Source organism: Trachemys scripta, chromosome 1 (assembly GCF_013100865.1).
Source record: "Trachemys scripta elegans isolate TJP31775 chromosome 1, CAS_Tse_1.0, whole genome shotgun sequence".
In the NCBI taxonomy this organism is placed as follows: Eukaryota; Metazoa; Chordata; order Testudines; family Emydidae; genus Trachemys; species Trachemys scripta.
Window position 1 is genome coordinate 206,966,209 of NC_048298.1, and position 20,273 is coordinate 206,986,481.

The 20,273-nt window shown below is 38.9% G+C and overlaps 1 protein-coding gene across 3 annotated transcripts in view; it reads left to right on the plus strand.

Moving 5' to 3' along the window:
- Nucleotides 1-20,273, plus strand: part of APOO (apolipoprotein O) — a 73,105-nt gene that overhangs the window by 25,231 nt on the left and 27,601 nt on the right. For all 3 annotated transcript variants that reach the window (XM_034755163.1, XM_034755155.1, XM_034755147.1), the window contains exons 3-6: nucleotides 1,668-1,787; nucleotides 5,672-5,726; nucleotides 8,932-9,027; nucleotides 12,924-13,015. In XM_034755163.1, coding sequence (XP_034611054.1) covers nucleotides 1,668-1,787; nucleotides 5,672-5,726; nucleotides 8,932-9,027; nucleotides 12,924-13,015 — 363 coding nt within the window. The remainder of the gene's footprint in view (nucleotides 1-1,667; nucleotides 1,788-5,671; nucleotides 5,727-8,931; nucleotides 9,028-12,923; nucleotides 13,016-20,273) is intronic.

Here is a 20,273-nt window from a genome sequence, read left to right on the forward strand (position 1 = left end):
ACCCATCAGTAGCTCTAATACTTTAAGATGTAACCAAAAGACATATTGGAGAGTGTTTATTTTAAGAATTAGTTATAGTTGCCCACGCTGTCCTGCTCCAGCCTGGAGTGTGGATCTTTCAAGTAAAGATTTGGCTACTGTTACATGTTGCATTCACTTAATTTTTTTTTTTTTTTTTTTTAAAGAACATTTTGCACTCTAATAATTCTTTAATGTCAAAAGTATTTTTCTTTCCTACAACTAAAAACGGCTTTTGGTTTGTTGAAATTTAAAGAGCTTAAATAAAAGTAGTTTTGGGGTAACACTAGGGATGAGAAATGTCAACCTAAAAAGGAACTTATTGGAGAGTATTATGAGGAACTGAACTTAAGATTTAGAATGAAATGACTGTCAAGTTGCTTGTGTATTATGTCAGCAAATCTGCAGTTCATGTTTCTTATTGCTTTAGAAAAATAAGTTGTCATACTTTGTTTAAGAGAGTACTAATTATATATGCATTTTCTTGCATGCATTCCAATTAACTGGTTGTAAATATCTGCCAAAACTTCTGCAGCTCATATTTAAGAAAATAAACAAAACTCGACAATAGCATGTAAAATAGAAAGAGTATTAAGATATCAGTCTTCAGGTAGTGTGACAAGTTGACATTTTTTTTAAAGGCTAATATCCAATTACTATAGCTGTGAGTCTTTCACAGAGGTCAGGGAAGTTCTGGATTCTGTGACTTCCGCAGGGCTGGTGCCATGGCCTGAGCAGCTGGTGCAGCCCTAGGGCCAGCCGCACCAGCCACTGCTCCAGTGGCCCCAGGCAAGTGGTCCCGGACGCTGCCCCAGAGCAGTGGTCCAGGAGCTGCAACAGCGCCCCGGACCGCTGCCCGTCTGGAGGAGGAGTAGCATCCACTGGAGCACCTCTTCCTCCCCAGCACCTAAGATTTAGTTGGGGTATTTTTAGTAAAAGTCACGGACAGGTCACTGGCTGAGACTTTTTGGTTATTGCCGTGACCTGTCCGTGACTTTTATTAAAAATACCTGTGACTAAATCATAGTCTTACTAATGACATTAGGTGTGTCTTCATTATGTAAATACTACTTCTTTAGATGTCCCACCTATGTCATTCACAACAGTGTTGCTAATGCTGTCCATTACTACTGAAGGTAACAATTGCAACATCCCAGACATAGTACAATTTTCTGTAAATCTCAAATTCTCTGCTAAATAAAAAGCCCACCAGACTGTTAATTTAAAAACTACTTAAAGTCTTTAATAATGGCTTGGGTAAATATAGAAAATGACTGCTCTAAGATCTAGTACACTTAATACAAACGCTGAGAACCAATATTGCTGATTAAGTATAGAAAACACTTCTCACAATTATGTATGTGATTTTTTTGGGACCAAATGAGTCTGATGTTCTAAACCTGTAGTTGGATTAGCCATCAATTTGTTTGGCTGAACAGAGGAGCAATTAGTAATGCTCTCCTCATGATGTGTAATTATTCTTTAATTCACATAGCGTTCTCACAGCTTGACTGTATTTTTATTTATTTATTATTGTCTTGTAGTATCATTTACTTTGCGCTAGGCACGGTTGAATTATACAGCTCCGGCCCTGAGGACCTTCTTGTACAAGTCTACCTTTTTAACCTCTTGTTTGCAAATATTCACAGCTTTCACTCTACTCCTGTCCAACTCATGAATCTAAATATGTGGAGGAACCACAAACCCAGTTGGAAAAGGGGATCTCATATCTGCGGCATTCTGTGGAGCCATATACATCTTGGTGTCAGGTATAGCAGTTTTATCTTACGGAAGTACTGATATGTTTCCATAGTTAAGGACGATTGAGGATTTTGCTTATGACAGGATATTAAAACCTGTCTTGATCTGAATTAGTGAATTGCTTCTTTTTTTTCTTTTTAGTAGAAAGACCTCTCTGAGGGGTCTGAATATTTAAAGATATTTTAGTCATTAGGAACTGTTTCTGGAAAAAGAAATGGTTCTTTCTGTCTGCAATTGTGCATGGTGTATTTCACCAAATCTTGTACCCCTTTTTGGCCAAAATAATAATAATAAAAAAAGCTTTAGAATCCTTCCCCCCAAACTTCTAAACTCAACCTTGATCTCCCTTGTCTGAGCTGGAAAAACCCCCCCCCCCCCCCCCAATCTTTTAGCTCTTAAGCTTTTAACAATTTCTCCTTGCCTTAAAAATAGCAGAGTTGCTATCAATCCTCAATTTCCCTATCTTTGTGTAGGTTGTTAGCAAGGAAAAGGAAGGTGAAAGTTAGATACTGCAATGTACATAATAAATCGTATAATATAGAAATTGTATAACATATGCAATGCATTGTGGTCCTCTGTACAGATCATTTGAACCTAGATTTTCTGTTATTCTCTCAAATACAATTAAATTCTATACAATAAAAGTTAAAGGATTGAACAACAATATAAAAAAGGTTTCAGAGTAGCAGCCGTGTTAGTCTGTATCCGCAAAAAGAACAGGAGTACTTGTGGCACCTTAGAGACTAACAAATTTATTAGAGCATAAGCTTTCGTGGGCTACAGCCCACTTCTTCGGATGCATAATATAAAAAAGGAGGCCCTTCAGGCTCTTAAAGCTGGTCACATGCCCTTGCATGCTTCGATGAATCAAAGCAGGAGCCATTGCCTATATTCTGACTAAAATATCGACAGGAAAATCCATCAGGTGGGGATAAGCTTCTTCCATACCTATTGTGTTTGTTGATGGGCCATCAACTTGAATATTCTAGTCACAATGTGCTGTCTAGACCGGATGTAAACTACCTCCTGGTTGTTACGCAGAAGCAAATGAAAATAATACATGTGTACAAATAGGATAATCACATTCAACAAATCGTAACTTTTCCATTGACACCTCCCATGACATAATTTGTACAAGATTTGTTACAATTATATAACAGTGGTAGCAAAAATGATCTACGTGGTCAAATTTTAAGCATAGAATGTCACACCTCTAAGGCCACCAATCTGTGGGAGGTCTGGTAGCCTACTTACACACCTAGGGACGGTACTGTCAGTAATGCAATGAACGTAGGCTTAGTGAAAGAATGTGTTAGTCACAAATGCTTTTACTTTTTAAACAGCACAAGAATTACAGCTCTTGGGAAAACGACAAACCCCTGAACACAGTCCCCTTCAGCCTGACCTCACCACATTTTTGAACCCTGGATTTGGTCCAATCCTTAGGCCAGACAGCTCTTCATGCTTGGCCAAGTGTTCTGCACATGACAATGGAATGGCCTCCTTTGCTTAGAACGTTCCTTTTTTTTAAAACAACCTCTGACGCATTTCTTGCCCCTGCTCTTCTCCTGGGGAATTTCCAGGGTCTGAACTGTGGCTGTCCCCTTCATGGCTTCTGGGTAGAGTCTCATTCAAAGTCATTGGCCTGCTGGTTGCTAATCTTTGTTTCACTAGGGTACAACCAATGTCCTTGATTGCTCTGTCACAGCTTGCTAGACAGTCTATCCACTGAGTTGTCTAATCCCTGCTACAAAATGGATGCCCAACAATGCCATGCTAAAGGTGGCAATCAAAATGGAGGTTGAAATACCTGGCCTTTTCAAAATAAAATGGATTTTCCAATTTGACACTGACCTAATCCCTGATGTGTCATACCCTTTACTGTGGTATCTGGGCTTCCATGTTAAATGGGATCTGAAAGGCTATCTGCTTTTATGGCTGTTTACATGCAGGGTCTGACCTCTTTAAATTCCTGTGTTCTATTGGTTGCCTGGAACAACCAGTGTAAACATCATGCTGGGAGTGGAACTTCAGAGAGGACTGACCCTGTCTGGAAATTCAGTTGGACTGACTGAGAGTACTTACTGCTCTGTACTGTAAGGCTCTGTGGTCTGTTAATCTCTTACCCTGTCTTATTTTTGTTTACATGGTAATAATTTGTATAGTATGACTCACTGGTGCTGTATGTATTACACACTTATTCATGACTGATAGCTTTCCTGTCTGCAGTATCACCATACTGTGGTGTTTTTAACAGACATAGTTGACACAGTAGGCAAGGAAAGTGCACAAGTTTAGGGACTTGATTCAGACTTCGATCTCAAGAAGAGCTTTTCTCCCATTGTGTTACAGAAAGTAGCATTTTGGGGTGGCTCTTTCAGATATTTAAAAATTGCTTTAATCCAGAAAACAAATGAAAACCAGTTTTGAGTAGATTCATATATCATTTTATGCCTTTGATAATTGTTAACTGTTAGTTAAAGTAGCCTTTTAAACAATTTTTCTATTTAAAGCTGTAAAACAGAGAGCATCATACTCTGCATGACACAAGTTCAGGCTTTTATTAACATGCTATAAAATCTTTAGACCTTGCTCTTTTGTACCAGCTGATAGCATAACCAACTCCCATAAACTGATTTATTTATGCTTAAATCTACCCCGTGTGAACTCTTTCTCCCTGGTAGATTTTGGTTGTTGTCACTGCTGAAAATAAATAAGAACCCTAAAGATATTGTTCCCTTACCCAGTATACTAATTTAGTGCTTTCATTTCCCTGTACCTGAAATTTAGGGTGAAAAATTATTTAAGTGGTATTGCAAGATTGTTCTCTACATCTTAACTCTAGGCATGTGTGTGTTACCTATTGATTTGTTTACCTCTCTGGAGGTAGTTTTGTGCAGTATCTCCCTGTAAATATTAAGATGTTCTTCTTCTGTCAAGGCAGGCATCAGTGCATTTGTATGATTAAGTTTCTCAATAGCTGAAGAATAAGAGCATTGTGAATTCTTGCTTCATGAGCTGAGTGCTTCCAGTACAGGAGAAGTCTCAAAATTATTCCTGCAGTTGGGACAACTATCGGTAGCTCCAGTACTGAGCGTCTGGACTAATTCACTTTTTCATGAATTAAATTGGCGTCCATATGTGTTTAACCCTCATATCCTCCAAGAATACTGTTATACCAATTTGTCATAATCTAGTCTGGTGAAAGAGAAAATAACTGCGTTCAAAATCAGTAATGTCTCTCCATGGATCACTAGCAATGAGTTATTGTGTAGCTATGTGACCTTCCTCTTCTGTGATAACTCATTTATTTTGTAATGCATGGATATGCCAAAATACCTGAGCATGGTGTGGTAGGAGAGCAGCTGCATAATTCCTTAATTTCTGCTCTATCATCAGGATCTTGGTGCAGTGCTGAATTTTGTCTTCTATTCATTTTTGAGGCAGTGGACACAATCTTCATTCAGAATTTATGGTTTGAAAATATTCTTTGCTGTGTTTAATGTCAAGTGTGAAACTAGGCAAACAGAACTGTGAGTGGAGAAGGGAACGGGAGAAGGGGACCGAAGGGAGGAGGTCTTGGCAGCATGGATAAAATCAGAACTGCACATAGGTACCAGAGAAGTCCCTTTTAGTTTTCCGAATATTCTATGATGACTGTTAGATTATTCAGTTTTGGCAGAAAACAGTGCTTAATTTTGTTTGCTGATTTGATCCTGAATAAAAAGACCTGCAAGCGTATTTAACAATCTCAAACATACAAGGCTGCTGTGCCTGAATTGACATGGAATGTATAAAACTAATGTTGTTGCTCTTCATCAGGTTATTATAATCAACAGTTACTTCTGTTTTGCTATTGTATATTTAATCTTTTTTTTTTTTTTCTCCCCAGGATCTTTACACTAAAGCTATGCCCAAAGTAGAAAAAACTGTTGAACGTGGTAGAGGTAAATCAGCTTACGTTTTTCTTTACTAATAGGTGAGGTGCTTGATGGGGAAAAATTATGATGCATGGCTATGGTTACATGTACCTTCTATTAGCTCAGAGCTCCATTAAACATTATTCAGCACATTGTGTGAATAAAGGAACTTCAAATCTTTCTGCTATTTGTGCTATGGATTTCTTGGATTTCTTTTGTGGAGCATCATGGTATTCTGTTTTTGATAATTAAAAGCATAGTCCTGTGTCTGTCGTAAACAGTGCAAGAGTAAGGGCTGGTCTACACCAAAAATTTAAGCAACGTAGCTGGGTTGAACTAGAGGTGTAAAAAAATTAACAACCCTGAGAGATGTAGTTACACTGACCAAAGCCCCAGTATAGACACAGCTAGGTCCTCCTAGTTCCTTTCTCTCAAGGGGGTGGATTAACTACAGCAATGGAAAAAACACTTCTGGCTCTGTAGCAAGTGTCTACATTATGGCACTATACAGGCACACCTGCAGCATCTGTAGTGTGAACAGGCTCTAAGTAATGGGTCCACATAAAGAACATCCACAGTATAAGTTAAAGGGGCATCTAGGATAATTGGGCCAGGCAGGGAATAAGATGCTATCTGTTCATGGGCAGCTATACTGAAGCCAATGCAAATCACTCTGTGAAAATAGTAGAATCTACAAATAGCTTTATTTGGCCTTACCTGTGTCATTCAGGATTAGTTGGCCAAAATCTGACCTTTCCAATCTCACTATGGGATTGCCTGGGTTGGTGGGACGTGAGAGAAGATAGAAACCACTCACACAACTTAATTCACATGCTAAAACTAAGCACGCTTTGGTAGTGTTCTCAAATTAGTCTGAGCTGGCTGTTTTAAATTCAATAACTGAATCTGCACATTTCTCATCTCTCTAAACTAAACTGCTCCAATTTATTTCTGGTATATCTTTGAGATAGGGTGACCAAAATGGATTTCAGCGAGGCACCACATGGGCATAGGAATCTGCTAGCGCAGTATTGGGGGTACAAGAAAGGATGTGATAGCTTTTAGACCAGGGGTAGGCAACCTATGGCACGCGTACTGATTTTCAGTGGCACTCTCACTGCCCAGGTCCTGGCCACCGGTCTGGGGGGCTCTGCATTTTAATTTAATTTTAAATGAAGCTTCTTAAACATTTAAAAAACCTTATTTACTTTACATACAACAATAGTTTAGTTATATATTAGAGACTTAAGAGACCTTCTAAAAATGTTAAAATGTATTACTGGCATGTGAAACCTTAAATTAGAGTGACTAAATGAAGACTTGGCACATCACTTCTGAAAGGTTGCTGACCTCTGTTTTAGACCATTCTTTATTTTGCACCTAAATCAGCCTCTCTTATTTACTAGTTCTTGTACTACAAAAACAAGAACATATTCAGCTAAATTGAACAGCCACAAACACATAAAAGGAAATACCTTTTACACACTGTCCCAAATAACTCTCGGGAGCTTATTGCCTCAAGATTATTTTGAGGCCAAGAATTAATAAAAGGATAACATATTTATATGGATATTGATTACTTCCACCCTTGAATCAGATAAGCTGATAAATGTTAGAGATATAACATTTCTGTTCTTCAGAGCATAGATGTATTATTAGCTGATAGATAGATAGATAGAAACTTCCTCTAAAGGCTGTTTATTCCATAATTAGAAAGTTCTTGCATCTCCTGAAGCATCTGGGACTGGCTACTGTTAGAAACAGGATGCTGGACTATTGCTCTAGTCTTGGCAATTCCTATGTTACAATGAAAGAAAAGGAATCAACTTTTAAATTACCTTAATTCCGAGGCCTGGTGCAGCAAGGGATTATATACATGCATAAGTCAGGAGGCGGGGAACACTTTTTTATGTTGTATACTTGTAATGGCAAGTTAAAATAATTGTTTGGATTTCATTTTTAACTGAAATTGTGTGAATGGGGAAGTAAAATAAATGCACAGTTGTCTTCCTGGTTTTGTCAGCTGACTAAAACATAAAGCGTATCAGACGACAAAACCACAAGAGGTTTTGTAGCGGAGAACGGCAGACAGCAAAACTGCAGGAAACTCGCTAACGGGGAAATGAAATTGTATGCATAACCAGGTGGCAACAGGATATAAATGTAATTGTTTTTTGTAAATATCAACACTGTTTATGCAACTGATGAGAGCCTAATAAGCTAAAGTTGAGTTATGGACAGATTTCCCTCCCTCCAAATTACATTAGTTTCTGAAAACGTTTTTTGTGTAGTACACTAATTTTAAAAATTGTTCTACAATGCTGATGTTCTGTTAAGTGGCAGGAGGTCAAGGGGCGGGGACCCCCTTCTGGCTTAATAAATGAGTGTCCATAGATCATTGCATTCCAGTACTTACTAGTGTTAGTTATTAGTGCGGAGCACTTGAATAATTGTACTGTTTGAAAATTTTGGTAAAACTGCATTCTGAAACTTAAATATCTGTTCAGACTGGAAATAGTGAAGTTCTGTTTGCGCGCGCGCACACACAAAACTTGTGTGTGTGTGTATAAAAAAATAATTTAAATAATAAGTATTACTCTAGCAAACTCTAAAAATACAAGATATTTACATGCACTTTCCTGAAATGGACTGACTCTAAAGACTTTTTTTTCTCAACACTTATCTTTATATTGTATTGGGAAATAAGGACTTTAATACAATCAAGAGGTAGCTAGAACCATTAGATTCACACATTCTGCAAAATGACTCTGCTTCTACTGCAGGAAGCCCACAGCTTTGATGGTGTATAGAACTCATTACTGTGCCAGTCAATCTGTCACCTAAAACACCCTCAGAAAAGCAGTTTGAAAAAGCGAAATGCTGCTACGAACAGATCCTCTTTTCCAAAGGCAAATGATAACATGTAACAGTCCGCATGAAACTATGTGCCTCCTAGAACTTTCAAGAAACATTATAATGTTTCAATTAATGTTCCCCAAATAAATGAAGCAACAGCCTCCCAGTGCATCAACAAATAGTTCATATATGTGTCAATAGAGAAGATTGCAGAAGTTTTAATTTTTTTGACACTAGAGCCAAAAAATACATGACAGTTAAAATAGTGTTTTAACAACACTTTGTTTTGTAACACTTGCTCGTATGTGTTAATGGTTCATTTTCATCATAAGGTCTTTCCATTACATTGATGCATTGTGGTCTGATTTCATTTTAGAAAGTTGTGAATTTCTCAAAAATCCCCCGCCAGGATTTTATCCAAGGCTTGGTGTCATTGGTTTTGCTGGAATTGTTGGACTGTTTCTTTCTAGAGGTAGGTGCTCTTTTTAAATGGCTTATTTTATGAAGTTGGGGTAAATCATTTAACATCCAATAAAAATGAATACATCTTTAACTACAATATGTGCTATTAAATCAGGACTCAGAAATGTATCTTGACGCACATTATTTCTGCTACAAAAGTTTTTTTTAATATTGTTTAATTTCAGTGTTATGGATTCTGTTGGTTACAGAAATTTGGTCTATAAAAGACACCACTACTGAATGGCGCTTATAGTAACAATATGATGAAATCTAAGAGGAACACCAGAATTGCAGTTATCAACCAAATTTAATGCTAAAGCATTCAGCTTATAAAACTAATCTTTCTCTTGATTTAGTTGCATCACCACTGCACCTCACAATCCCAGTCCCAGTCCTGGTCTACACTGGGGGGCGGGGTGGAGAAAAGATCTAAGTTAAGCAACTTCAGCTATGTCAATAACGTAGCTGAAGTCGATGTACTTAGATCGACTTACCATGGTGTCTTCACCGCGGTGAGTCGACTGCTGCCACTCCCCCATTTACTCCGCCTGCACCTCTCGCGGCTGTGGAGTACAGGAGTCAACGGGGGAGTGATTGGGGATCGATTATCGCGTCTTGATTAGACACGATAAATCGACCCCTGCTGGATCGATTGCTGCCCGCCGATCCGGCGGGTAGTGTAGACATACCCTCAGTGTGGTAGCATGTTTTTTGGGGGAAAAAATAGTAATTTTTAGTTAAGGGAAATTGGATGCATTTCTTAAAAACTTGTTTGCAGACTTTTTTTTTTTTGTCATAAGTATTCAATTAATTTAAACATGGCATTTTAAATATTGTTACTGTGAAGATTCTGCTTTGTAGTAATTTTGCAGATAATGCTCTCTAAAGTGTGCATCATTCAGTTTACAGAGACAGTTACCAATAAGCAGTTATTTCTTTACAGTTTACTTAATGAAATTAAGGAGACTATCCAATTATGAACTAGTGATTAAAGGGACGCTGCCAATTCCTCTGATAGTTTTCTTTAAAATTATTTTTAATTAGTTTTTGTGCTCCTCTGTTTGTTTAGAAAGGGCCTTTGGATGGGCCTGAAAGCTACATAATCAAATGTGCTTATGCACCCACTTCCTCCCCCACCCCCTTTTGCTGTCTTGGCTCACACCTGCTTCTGCTTGCCGCTTGTTCTTTCAGTTTCAGCTCTGATAATGCTATTACACATAGTGAACACCCTTCTCCAGGGCCTATAGCTATCGACAAACAACGAAACTGACCGTAAAGTAAGCCAACTGAAAAAAGAGAGTTTTTTTTCCTTTAATCTTTATTATATACTCGGAGTTAATTTTAACAATAGTAGGCAAAAAAACCCCTCAAACATTTGGTTCTGAAACTTTTTTAAGTTGACTGTGTCCCTCTAATTGGCAAGTTAACTGACAAAGCAAGGTTCTTGAATGTTGTTGTGGTCTCATCTCTACGTAGAGCTTACCTAGAAGTAAGTTATAGTATAATGTAACATGTTTATACATATTTTACAGTGTAGAAATTCAGTGTAACATTTAATTACATTGCTTAAAAAATAGTATATTTAGGCTTTGTTAGGAAAGGGAATTTGAAATACAGTAGAACCTCAGACTTACGAACACCTCAAGAATGGAGGTTTTTCATAACTCTGAAATGTTTATAACTCAGAACAAAACATTATGGTTGTTCTTTCAAAAGTTTACAACTAAACATTGACTTAATAAAGCTTTGAAACTTTACTATGCAGAAGAAAAACGCTGCTTTTAACAATCTTAGTGCAGATGAAACAAGCACAGAAAGAGTTTCCTTGCCTTGTCAAATGTTATTTTTTAAACGTTCCCTTTATTTATAACAGGGTTTAAAAGGAAACTAGATAAATTCATGGAGGTTAAGTCCATTAATGGCTATTAGCCAGGATGAGTAAGGAATGGTGTCCCTAGCTTCTGTTTGTCAGAGGGTGGAGATGGATGGCAGGAGAGAGATCACTTGATCATTACCTGTTAGGTTCACTCCCTCTGGGGCACCTGGCATACGCCACTGTCGGTAGACAGGATACTGGGCTGGATGGACCTTTGGTCTGACCCAGTATGGCCATTCTTATGTTCTTATTTTTTTAGTAGTTTACATTTAACACAGTACTGTACTGTATTTGCTTCTTTTATTTTTTTTCTGGTCTCTGCTGTGGCCTGCTTGTGTACTTTCAGTCCAAATGAGGTGTGTGGTTGACCAATCAGTTTGTAACTCTGGTGCTCAGAACTCTGAGGTTCTAGTGTATGCTCATTTTTGTAGAAGTTCTTAGTATGTGACACTACTGAACTGTGTCTGTGGTGAATCATTATATTGATATGGATGAATTCTGTAACTCTATAGGAAATATTGTTGATAATGGTATGCACAGCCAAATGGTGTTTTCATTAACAAAATCAGAAATGAGCAGTTCTTTGAACAAACCGGAAGTGATGTGTGACTATAGCAGACAAATGTATTAACACTTCTCCAATTAAATTTATTTTGATTATTCTCTGGCAGTGAACAAACACACTGCTTAACATTCATGATGGTATTTAATGAGAAGAACATTGCCAGATCATGGTTGTAGATATTTTTCTTAAAGTTCCAACTTCAGGAGTCATGTGATTGTGAGAATCTATTTTTTTTTTTTTTTTTAAAGGAAAAAAATATATGGCTATTGGGGTTGTGGAAAATGAGTACCCTAAAGGCTTAAGAACTAGAAGATAAATAAAAAGAACCCATAATTTTATCTTTTTAACCTCATCTTATGATTTTGGGATGGACCTGATTTGAAATGCAAATCGCTTACTTGCAATACAAAAATCAAAGCACTTTATTTTCGCATCTGAGCTTGAAATGTCAAGAAGCTAGTTTGCAATAAGTTTTAACTTTGAAGTATATAATGAGTAAGGCTACGTTTTAGTCATGGGTATTTTTAGTAAAAGTCATGGACAGGTCACCGGCAGTAAACAAAAATTCACGGCCCGTGACCTGTCCATGACTTTTACTATATACCCCTAACTAAAACTTGGGCCCGGGTGCTGGGGGGTGGGGATGGCCTAGGACCCCTGCTGGGGATGGGGGACGGCCTGGGACCCCTGCTTGTGTGTGTGTGGCAGGCAGGCTCCCTTCCCGGCTCCAACCAGCGTCTCCCTGCAGCTCCTGGGGGAAGAGTGGCCAGGGGGGCTCTGCGCGCTGCTCCTGCCACTAGTACCAGCTCCGCAGCTTCCATTGGCCGTGAACCGCAGCCAATGGGAGCTGCAGTGGTGGCACCTGTGGGTGTGGGCAGTGCATGGAACACCAGCTGCTGCAGAAGTCCTGGAGGTCACAGAAAGTCACGGAATCCATGACCTCTATTACAAACATGCAGCCTTAATAATGAGTCCAACAGGAAGAAAACCTAAATCACAAGTGTACATGTGGTAGAACTATATTTATGGTAGCTGGTAAAGGCTGATCTCTGTTATGGAACATGCCTTCTGCTTGATATGCCAAATGGATTTTATTTTAGCATATTAGAAGCATTTGATTCATTTCTTGAACAGAAGTTTATATAATTCTCATAGCAATATTTCTTTAAAGGTTTTGGTTATTCCACCCTTAAAATTTTTTTGAATCCCCACATCAGATTTAATTAATTATCACTGAAAGATTCTGTTAAAAAGTACTCTCAAAAGAGTGAAAAATTAGTACATCGGTCTAATATGATTGTGTTTGTTAGGAAAGTAGTTAAACTAAACAATTACTGATGTGGTAAATTATAATGTACCTAATGAATGATTATACATTTAAAAAAAAAAAAAAAAGTACAGTAACACTATCGAAGTTTCTGGAGAACCAGTACGCTAACAGAAAATATTTTCTTCCATGGAACAGGTTCAAAAATAAAGAGGTTGGTGTATCCAGTGGGCTTCATGGGGATTGGTGCCTCGCTATATTATCCACAACAAGCTGTTGCTATTGCGAAGGTCAGTGATTACGCTTTTAGGTGTGGGAAACCCCTCTTATTTCCTGTCACTTATTTCTTCATAGCTTCAAATTAGTGAGTAAACCATTTTTTATTTAAGGGTTGTCAGCAGGCTTGGCCTTCATACATAGCAGGCACATACATTTCTTCTCCCAAGGAGCTTGCAGTTTAAATTGGACATAAACTGGGTGAATTGATTTAAATCAAAATTATTTAAATCAGCAAGCAGGAAAACTGATGTAAATAATCAATTTTAATTATGTTGTGCATTTGTACTGTTTACTTTCCTAAAGAAAAGTTGATTCTCATTGGTTGGTAACTATTAAAACATGTTTGCAACTAAATACAGTGGAACCCTGCTATAACGGGATCATTGGGGTCCAAAAAATTCAATCGCGGTAAATGCGGGGTTGCATGATAGCGGGGTTCCACTGTACTTGTGTTCAGCTTCCGCGCCCTGGCTAGGGGGAGGGAGGGAGCGGGGGAGAGAGAGAAGGGGGGTGGCCAGGGCTTCCTTCAGCCGGGGGGAAGTGGGAAAAAGTTCCTCGGAATATGAAAGGCAGACGATTCTACTCCTGCTAATTCGTAAGGCAAAAGGGGGCCTCAGACTCATCCTAGACTTGCATTGCCTCAACAAGTCGCTCCAGAAGTTGAAGTTTCGCATGGTCTCCCTGGCTTCCATCATCCCCTTCCTGGATCCGGGAGACTGGTACACCACCCTTGATTTATTTTCATATTTCCATACTTCCATATTTCCATCTTCCCAGGGCACCGGTGCTTCCTCCACTTCATATTGGGCAGGTGCCATTTCCAGTTGACAGAGATGCCTTTTGCTCTCGCGTCAGCCCCGAGAGTATTCACGAAGTGTATAGCGCCAGTGGCTGCTTACCTGAGACGTTGGGGGTATGTGTCCAAATATACCCGTACTTCAATGACTGTTTGATAAGGGGCCGGTCTCTGGATCAGGTGCGGAGACATTTCGACCTGGTATATTCGACCTGTCTTGACCTGGGGCTAATAATAAACGAGAAAAAGTCAACCTTAACACCAGTACAACACATAGGTCATGGTAGTGGTTCGGGTGCACACGGATCTTCATTCAGCTTGTTTCCTGGGTCCACTGGACTTGTCACTGTGGTGAGGGGAAAGAAAGCTCCTCTGAGTCATTTTTCTCACACTTCTCCACAAGATAAACTCCCCAGCTCCATTGTTGACTATCATCTTGGTTGCTTCCAAGATTTGGTGGGGAGTCTACCTCAACAATCTATCAGTTTGAGTTCACTGGAGCTCAAGGAAAATACATTACATATAAACATATTGGAGTTAAAAGCACTCATCTCTTTCCCCCCCCCCCCCAACTCCCTCACATCCAGAACAAAATAGTGGTGGGTTGTCACAGAGAATGTGGTGGCAGTGTATTACCTGAATGAACAGGTCTCAGCTCTGCAAGGAAGCAGTTAAATTAGGGGATTGGTTTAGCCACTAAAACATTTCACTAATTGGCCTGCCCCTGCCAGACAAGGACAACAGCATAACATATCAACTCAGCAAAGATCTCCTGCAATTACACAAAAGTCTGTAAAGAGCTGAGAAGATATTTGCAATCTTTGAAGGTTTCTGGACATAGATCCCTTCACCCTCAAGCAGAATACTAAGTGTCCCCATTTCTGCTCAAGAGTAGTAGACAGAGACTGTATCGATATTGGATATTTTTCTTCTGAATTGGGGGATGGGTTTTCCCTTCCCCCATTCCTCTTATGCAGAGGGTGATAAAGATAAGAAGATACAATGGGGCTAGGATAATTCTAATTTGCTCCAGCATGGCTGAGGCAGCAGTGATATACAGATCTTCATCTTTCCAAGGGAGTATACAAACTTCCAGTGATGCCACACGTTTCACAACAGATGAGAAGATTTATCACTGGGAACCTTCTTTTGCTACACCTAGCTGCATGGGATATGAGTCTCTAACAGACCTTGTAAAATCTTGCACGTCAGTGGTGGAACAGATTCTGATTGTTTCATAGAGTTGATCAGTGAGAGAGTGTTACGATCTTATGTGGTTTAGGTTTGTGGACTGGATAAGTGACAAGCATGTCGATCCTGTACAGGCATCAGTTCAATATGTTCTTGAATGCTTAGTGCATTTAAAGTCTCTGGATCTTTCTATATCTTCTTTGAAAGAACACTTAACAGCAGGGGCAGCACATCATATATTTATAGTTAACAAATCTGTCGTTGCACATGATACAGTTCAGAAGTTTATGGAAGATGTGGTCAGTATGTATGCACCAATAAGACCTCAGTTCTCCATGGGAACACAGTTTAATCTTAATACAACTCATGAAGCCTCCTCTTGAGTCAATGGCAGGTAGTTCTTTGTTTCATTTGATCTGTTAAGACCACTTTTACAATAGCCATTTTTTAGCCAGAAAAGAGAGCGAGTCACATGCCGTCATGGCAGGCCCCCTCATTCACTATCCTTTATAGAGATAAAGTTGTTCTTAGGCCTCACCATAGATTTCTTCCCAGTGTGGTTTCTGAATGTTATATTAATCAAGCAATTAACTTGCTGGTTTTCTTTCCTAGACCTACATGCCCATAAAAGGAATCTAAATTGTATACCTTAAGCACAGAGAGCTTTAGTTTACTTTCTTAATAGGGACTAAAGAATTTCAGAAGTCCCTAATATTTCCTATGCTGATAGCCCTAAAATCTTGCTATTTCTTCAGTCATTATTTAGGTGGGTATATAGAAGAGGAATACTGGATTAAATCTGTTCTACTGCATTGAGACCACAGTCATCTCATTATAGATATACATAAGTGTGTGCAGCACACTTCATTAGGGTGTGCACCCAGGGTGTCCTGCACTAGCCCCACCCCCGCCTGGAGGGGCTCCGGGCCGGCCAAAGCCCCGAGCTCCCCCCACCTGCCCGGAGCAGCCCCAAGACAGCTGCAGCCCTGCATCCTCTCCCCTTCCCTCCCTAGACCCAAGCCGCTCAGATGTTTTTCATTATTATTTGGACTTCCGTTATGTCAAAGCTTTTTTAAATTTACTTCAGAATTGTTGTTACAGACAACCCTTTTACTAAAAAAGCAAAAGAAATAATAATAAAAAAGACAAGAATGTGCAGAGCACCTTATTTGTGTTTCTATTCTGTTAGGTCCAGTAAAGAATAGAGATAACTTGCATGATTTTCATTATTGAGTCTGCAAAAAAAACCACACCAAACCTTACATAAATAAATTACAATGGTTTGGGTGTATATATGTGCATATTACTTTACTGACTTTAGGAAAAATAAATAATTTTAGGGAAAAGTGTCAGTGGGGCCACCAGCAAGAGTTCGTGGCTGCAGTCTGAGGCCACCAAAAAATTTGTTGCGAGAACCCTTGCCTAGTCATATCTTTACAAAACACTATTGCCTAGATCTGGCATCTAGATCATGCGCTCAGTTCAGTAGGCTAGCATTCCAATCCTTAGTCAGTCATGTGAGTTCTCCATATCCAGTCATGGGGTACTGATTGCCAAACTATCCCCTGAGTACAACTATGTAGAGGACACCCAAAGAAGAAGTGGAAGTTACTCAGTTGTAACCAGACTTCTTCGAAATGGACTCTGCATATTCACACTTCCTCCGCCCTCTTTCCCGTTATCTTTGGAGTTGTGTAAAATCCTTATGCTGAGAAAGTGGTATGAGTGTGAATATGCAGAGTCCATTTCTAAGCACTCTGGTTACAAGTAACCACTTCTGCAGTGTGTTGTTTTGGGAGGGGAGCAGGGGTTGGGAGAAGGAGTTGGGATTTTACTTCCTCCTTTCCATCTGTTCCTGTTCCAACCCTCATGTCTAAAACAGCCCTCTTGCTCGCCTCCCATTTGTTTCCCTTCCTCATTTTAGGTGTTGGATTGAGTTTGAGAGAGTTTATATCATGAAGAGATTTTTAAAAAGCAAATATCTAGCTTCATATAAATAAAATTATTTATAACAAACCTTTTTAAAAGTCCAAGGCTTGCTTGGGTTGACCTAAGATGTAGCAGTAAAAGCTTAAGATTAATTAATAAGACATAAATAAAATTAACGTCGTCTTCTGTTTTAAGGTTCATAAATGTGTGAGTCCTTTAATTTGGGAACAATTAAAACTTCGCAATTCAAACATGAATACTTTTCTAACATGGCTCTTTGGAAAAAATGTATTTTTTTTTTAAGCTTTTAAAATGTGAATTATTCTGTATTGAGTTGTTTACCACTCTGCACTTCCTTGGGTGTCTCACAGTCTTGATGTTTGTACACTATGTTGAATGTTGCCGAATACCTAAAAGTACAAAGGAGCACATTCATCACTTAATTAAGGCTTTCCACTGGAGAAAGGTTAGCTCATCAAAGAACTAGGAAATATGTTGAGCAGAGTACAGTGTGGGATTGTAATACAGGTCCTGCACATCTGGCTATAAGAAAAGTCACATCCCTTTCAGTTACAATGTTTGTATTGCTGAATGAGGTGTATTGGCAACAGACGCTCTGGAATACCAGGTACACAGGGAGTACAGTAGCGGCCTGATCTGTTCCACAGTTGCTCAACAAGTTGAATCGTTAAACTTAATGATCAAGGATAGTTTCCGGGCATTACTTTCTGTAACTGGAAATCTAAAAGACTTTTTTTTCTCCAGGCACCAATCTTATGGAGAACAAACTCGTAGCTATTTATCACAAGATTGCAAAATTTAAAGCTCTGTGTTGTGAATATCTGTTCAGCTGTCTTTGACCTGCACCAAGCAGACAAACTTGGGCAGATTGTTCTAATATTTGTGGCTTTGGCAGAACTTCCACTGGTGTGTTAAAGTTGTTCTGCTTTCTATCCAAGATAAAATATAGATCTGTTATTACACTTACCTGAATTTTGCACTTACCTCTGGTTCAGCTTCAATCTGGAAAAAGCATCTGCTACTAACCTACCAAAATCAACCTCTTTGCACCATAGAAAAATTTCCAGTCATTTTTAATAATCCTTCTCAGGATTGAGTCTTCTCAACTTGCATAATACAGCACACGTACTAGTCATTTTGATTCATGCTCACTGCTTACTCCAAGGAAAACCTTTGCCAGTTCACAGCTGTTGTCAAGATTTATTCCCTTGATAATAAACTAAACTGACTACAGTGTTTAAAGATTACAATATAAATGCTAAAAAGTCAGCAAATTCTCAGTTAAGGTTCCCACAAGGCTGTACAGATAGAGAGCCATTACCCTTAATCCTGCTTGATAACCGATATGTATTGAAATAAAATACTGGAGTTAATTTTCTATGTACACAATAAGAAGGGAAAAGTTGTTTATGTGCTTGGGGCTACAGTGGAACCTCAGAGTTACAAGCACCAGAGTTACGAACTGACCCATCAACCACACACCTCATTTGGAACCGAATGTACACAATCCGGCAGCAGCAGAGAGAGAGAGACACACAAAAGCAGCAAGCACAGTACTGTGTTAAATGTAAACTACTAAAAAAAAGGGGGGGGAGGAAAGCCGCATTTTTCTTCTACATAATAAAGTTTAAAAGCTGTATTAAGTCAACGTTCAGTTGTAAACTTTTGAAAGAACAGCCATAGTGTTTTGTTCAGTTACCAACATTTCAGAGTTACAAACAACCTCCATTCTTGAGGTGTTTGCAACTCTGTGGGTCTACTGTATTGCACTATGCCCAGAGATATTTGGGACACACTAAGCAGAACGTAAGCCCACTTTCAAGTTTCTTCAGAACCTCTCCTGACAACTTGCCAGTCCGACTTTTCAGTGTTTATTTAAATATTACCGTGGAGTTAAACATATTTGCTCTTTTATGTTGAATTCAGTGGAAGTTAGGAAGTATTTTGGCATGCTAATGAAGAGGGAACTATATTTTGTCATCTTTCGGTTTAAGCCAAGTCTGGAGTTACTGAAATACTTTTCTGAAGGCCTAGAGAAACTGTTGTCTTCTGAAAGCTCTCTGTTGAAAGTTTGAGATTTTGTATTCCTCCCTTTTACTTGCCGTGACAACTCCAGCAAGTAAAAGGAGAGAAACTGGAATGTGGCAAAGCTCTTGAACATAGCTCCATCAGAGCTAATGTTTTTTGAAAAAACAGTAATGTTAAATCTACAGGACTGTACCTAACACTTAAGAAATTACATACCCTGGAGCTATAAGCATATAGACAAGGGATGGACATTATAATTTAAATGGGTAGTCTGTGCTTTGAAAACATTTTGTTTCTGTCTATCTGAAGCCCTCAGTTTGTTGCTTGCAGTTTTTGTTTATGCTGTAAGTGTTTTTCTCTGATAGAAAACTGGGAAAATTTCTTACTCGCAAAAAAGAATTTCAAAATGTGAAAATAAGGCCCAGTTCTGCAGTCCTCCATAATTCATAACTCCATTGAATTCCATTAATTCAAATATAGTGAACTCTGGGATATTTAGGTTTGTAACAAATGCAGGACTGAGCCCATATGCAGCTTGAAAATCTTCAGTCTTAAAAACAATGCAAAGACCCAAAATAAGAGATTAAATCAGTACTTTATCACAGTTGACACTTTTTTGAATTGTGTTGCCCTTTGCTGTGTATAGATTAAAGAGCATGTACTGGAGGAATTTTTATAACCAGGAAAAAGCAGCTGCTGCCTACAGACAGTTGTTGGTTTTCCTTCATTTTGTTTTGATAGCTGTATTCGTACTGGCACCACAGATAAAAGGAGTGTTTTTTATTTTTACTCTGGTAAGTTTGCACTTGCAGCTTTCTGATGATGATCCCCACGTAACTGCAGCATTCTATGTTCAGAGGAAGCAGATTCTTTTGCTAATGAAGTATAACCTGTTCCGAAGCACAGGGAGGGGGAGGGATAGCTCAGTGGTTTGAGCATTGGCCTGCTAAACCCAGGGTTGTGAGTTCAATCCTTGAGGGGGCCGCTTAGGGATTTGGGGCAAAATCAGTACTTGGGCCTGCTAGTGAAGGCAGGGGGCTGGACTTGATGACCTTTCAAGGTCCCTTCCAGTTCTAGGAGATAGGATATCTCCATTAATTTATTTTTATTTTTTATTTATTTACTAATTTGTCTGAATATTTGGGAGAAAACATTTTAAAAGCTAGACAAGAATACAAAGGTTTATACCTTCAGTGCCTGTGCGGATTTTGGAGAAGTATAGCACATTCATTGCCAGGTCTCTGGGTGTTTGCTTTTTTTCTTTTATTACTCCCCATACCACCATCAAATGCAGATAAAAATCT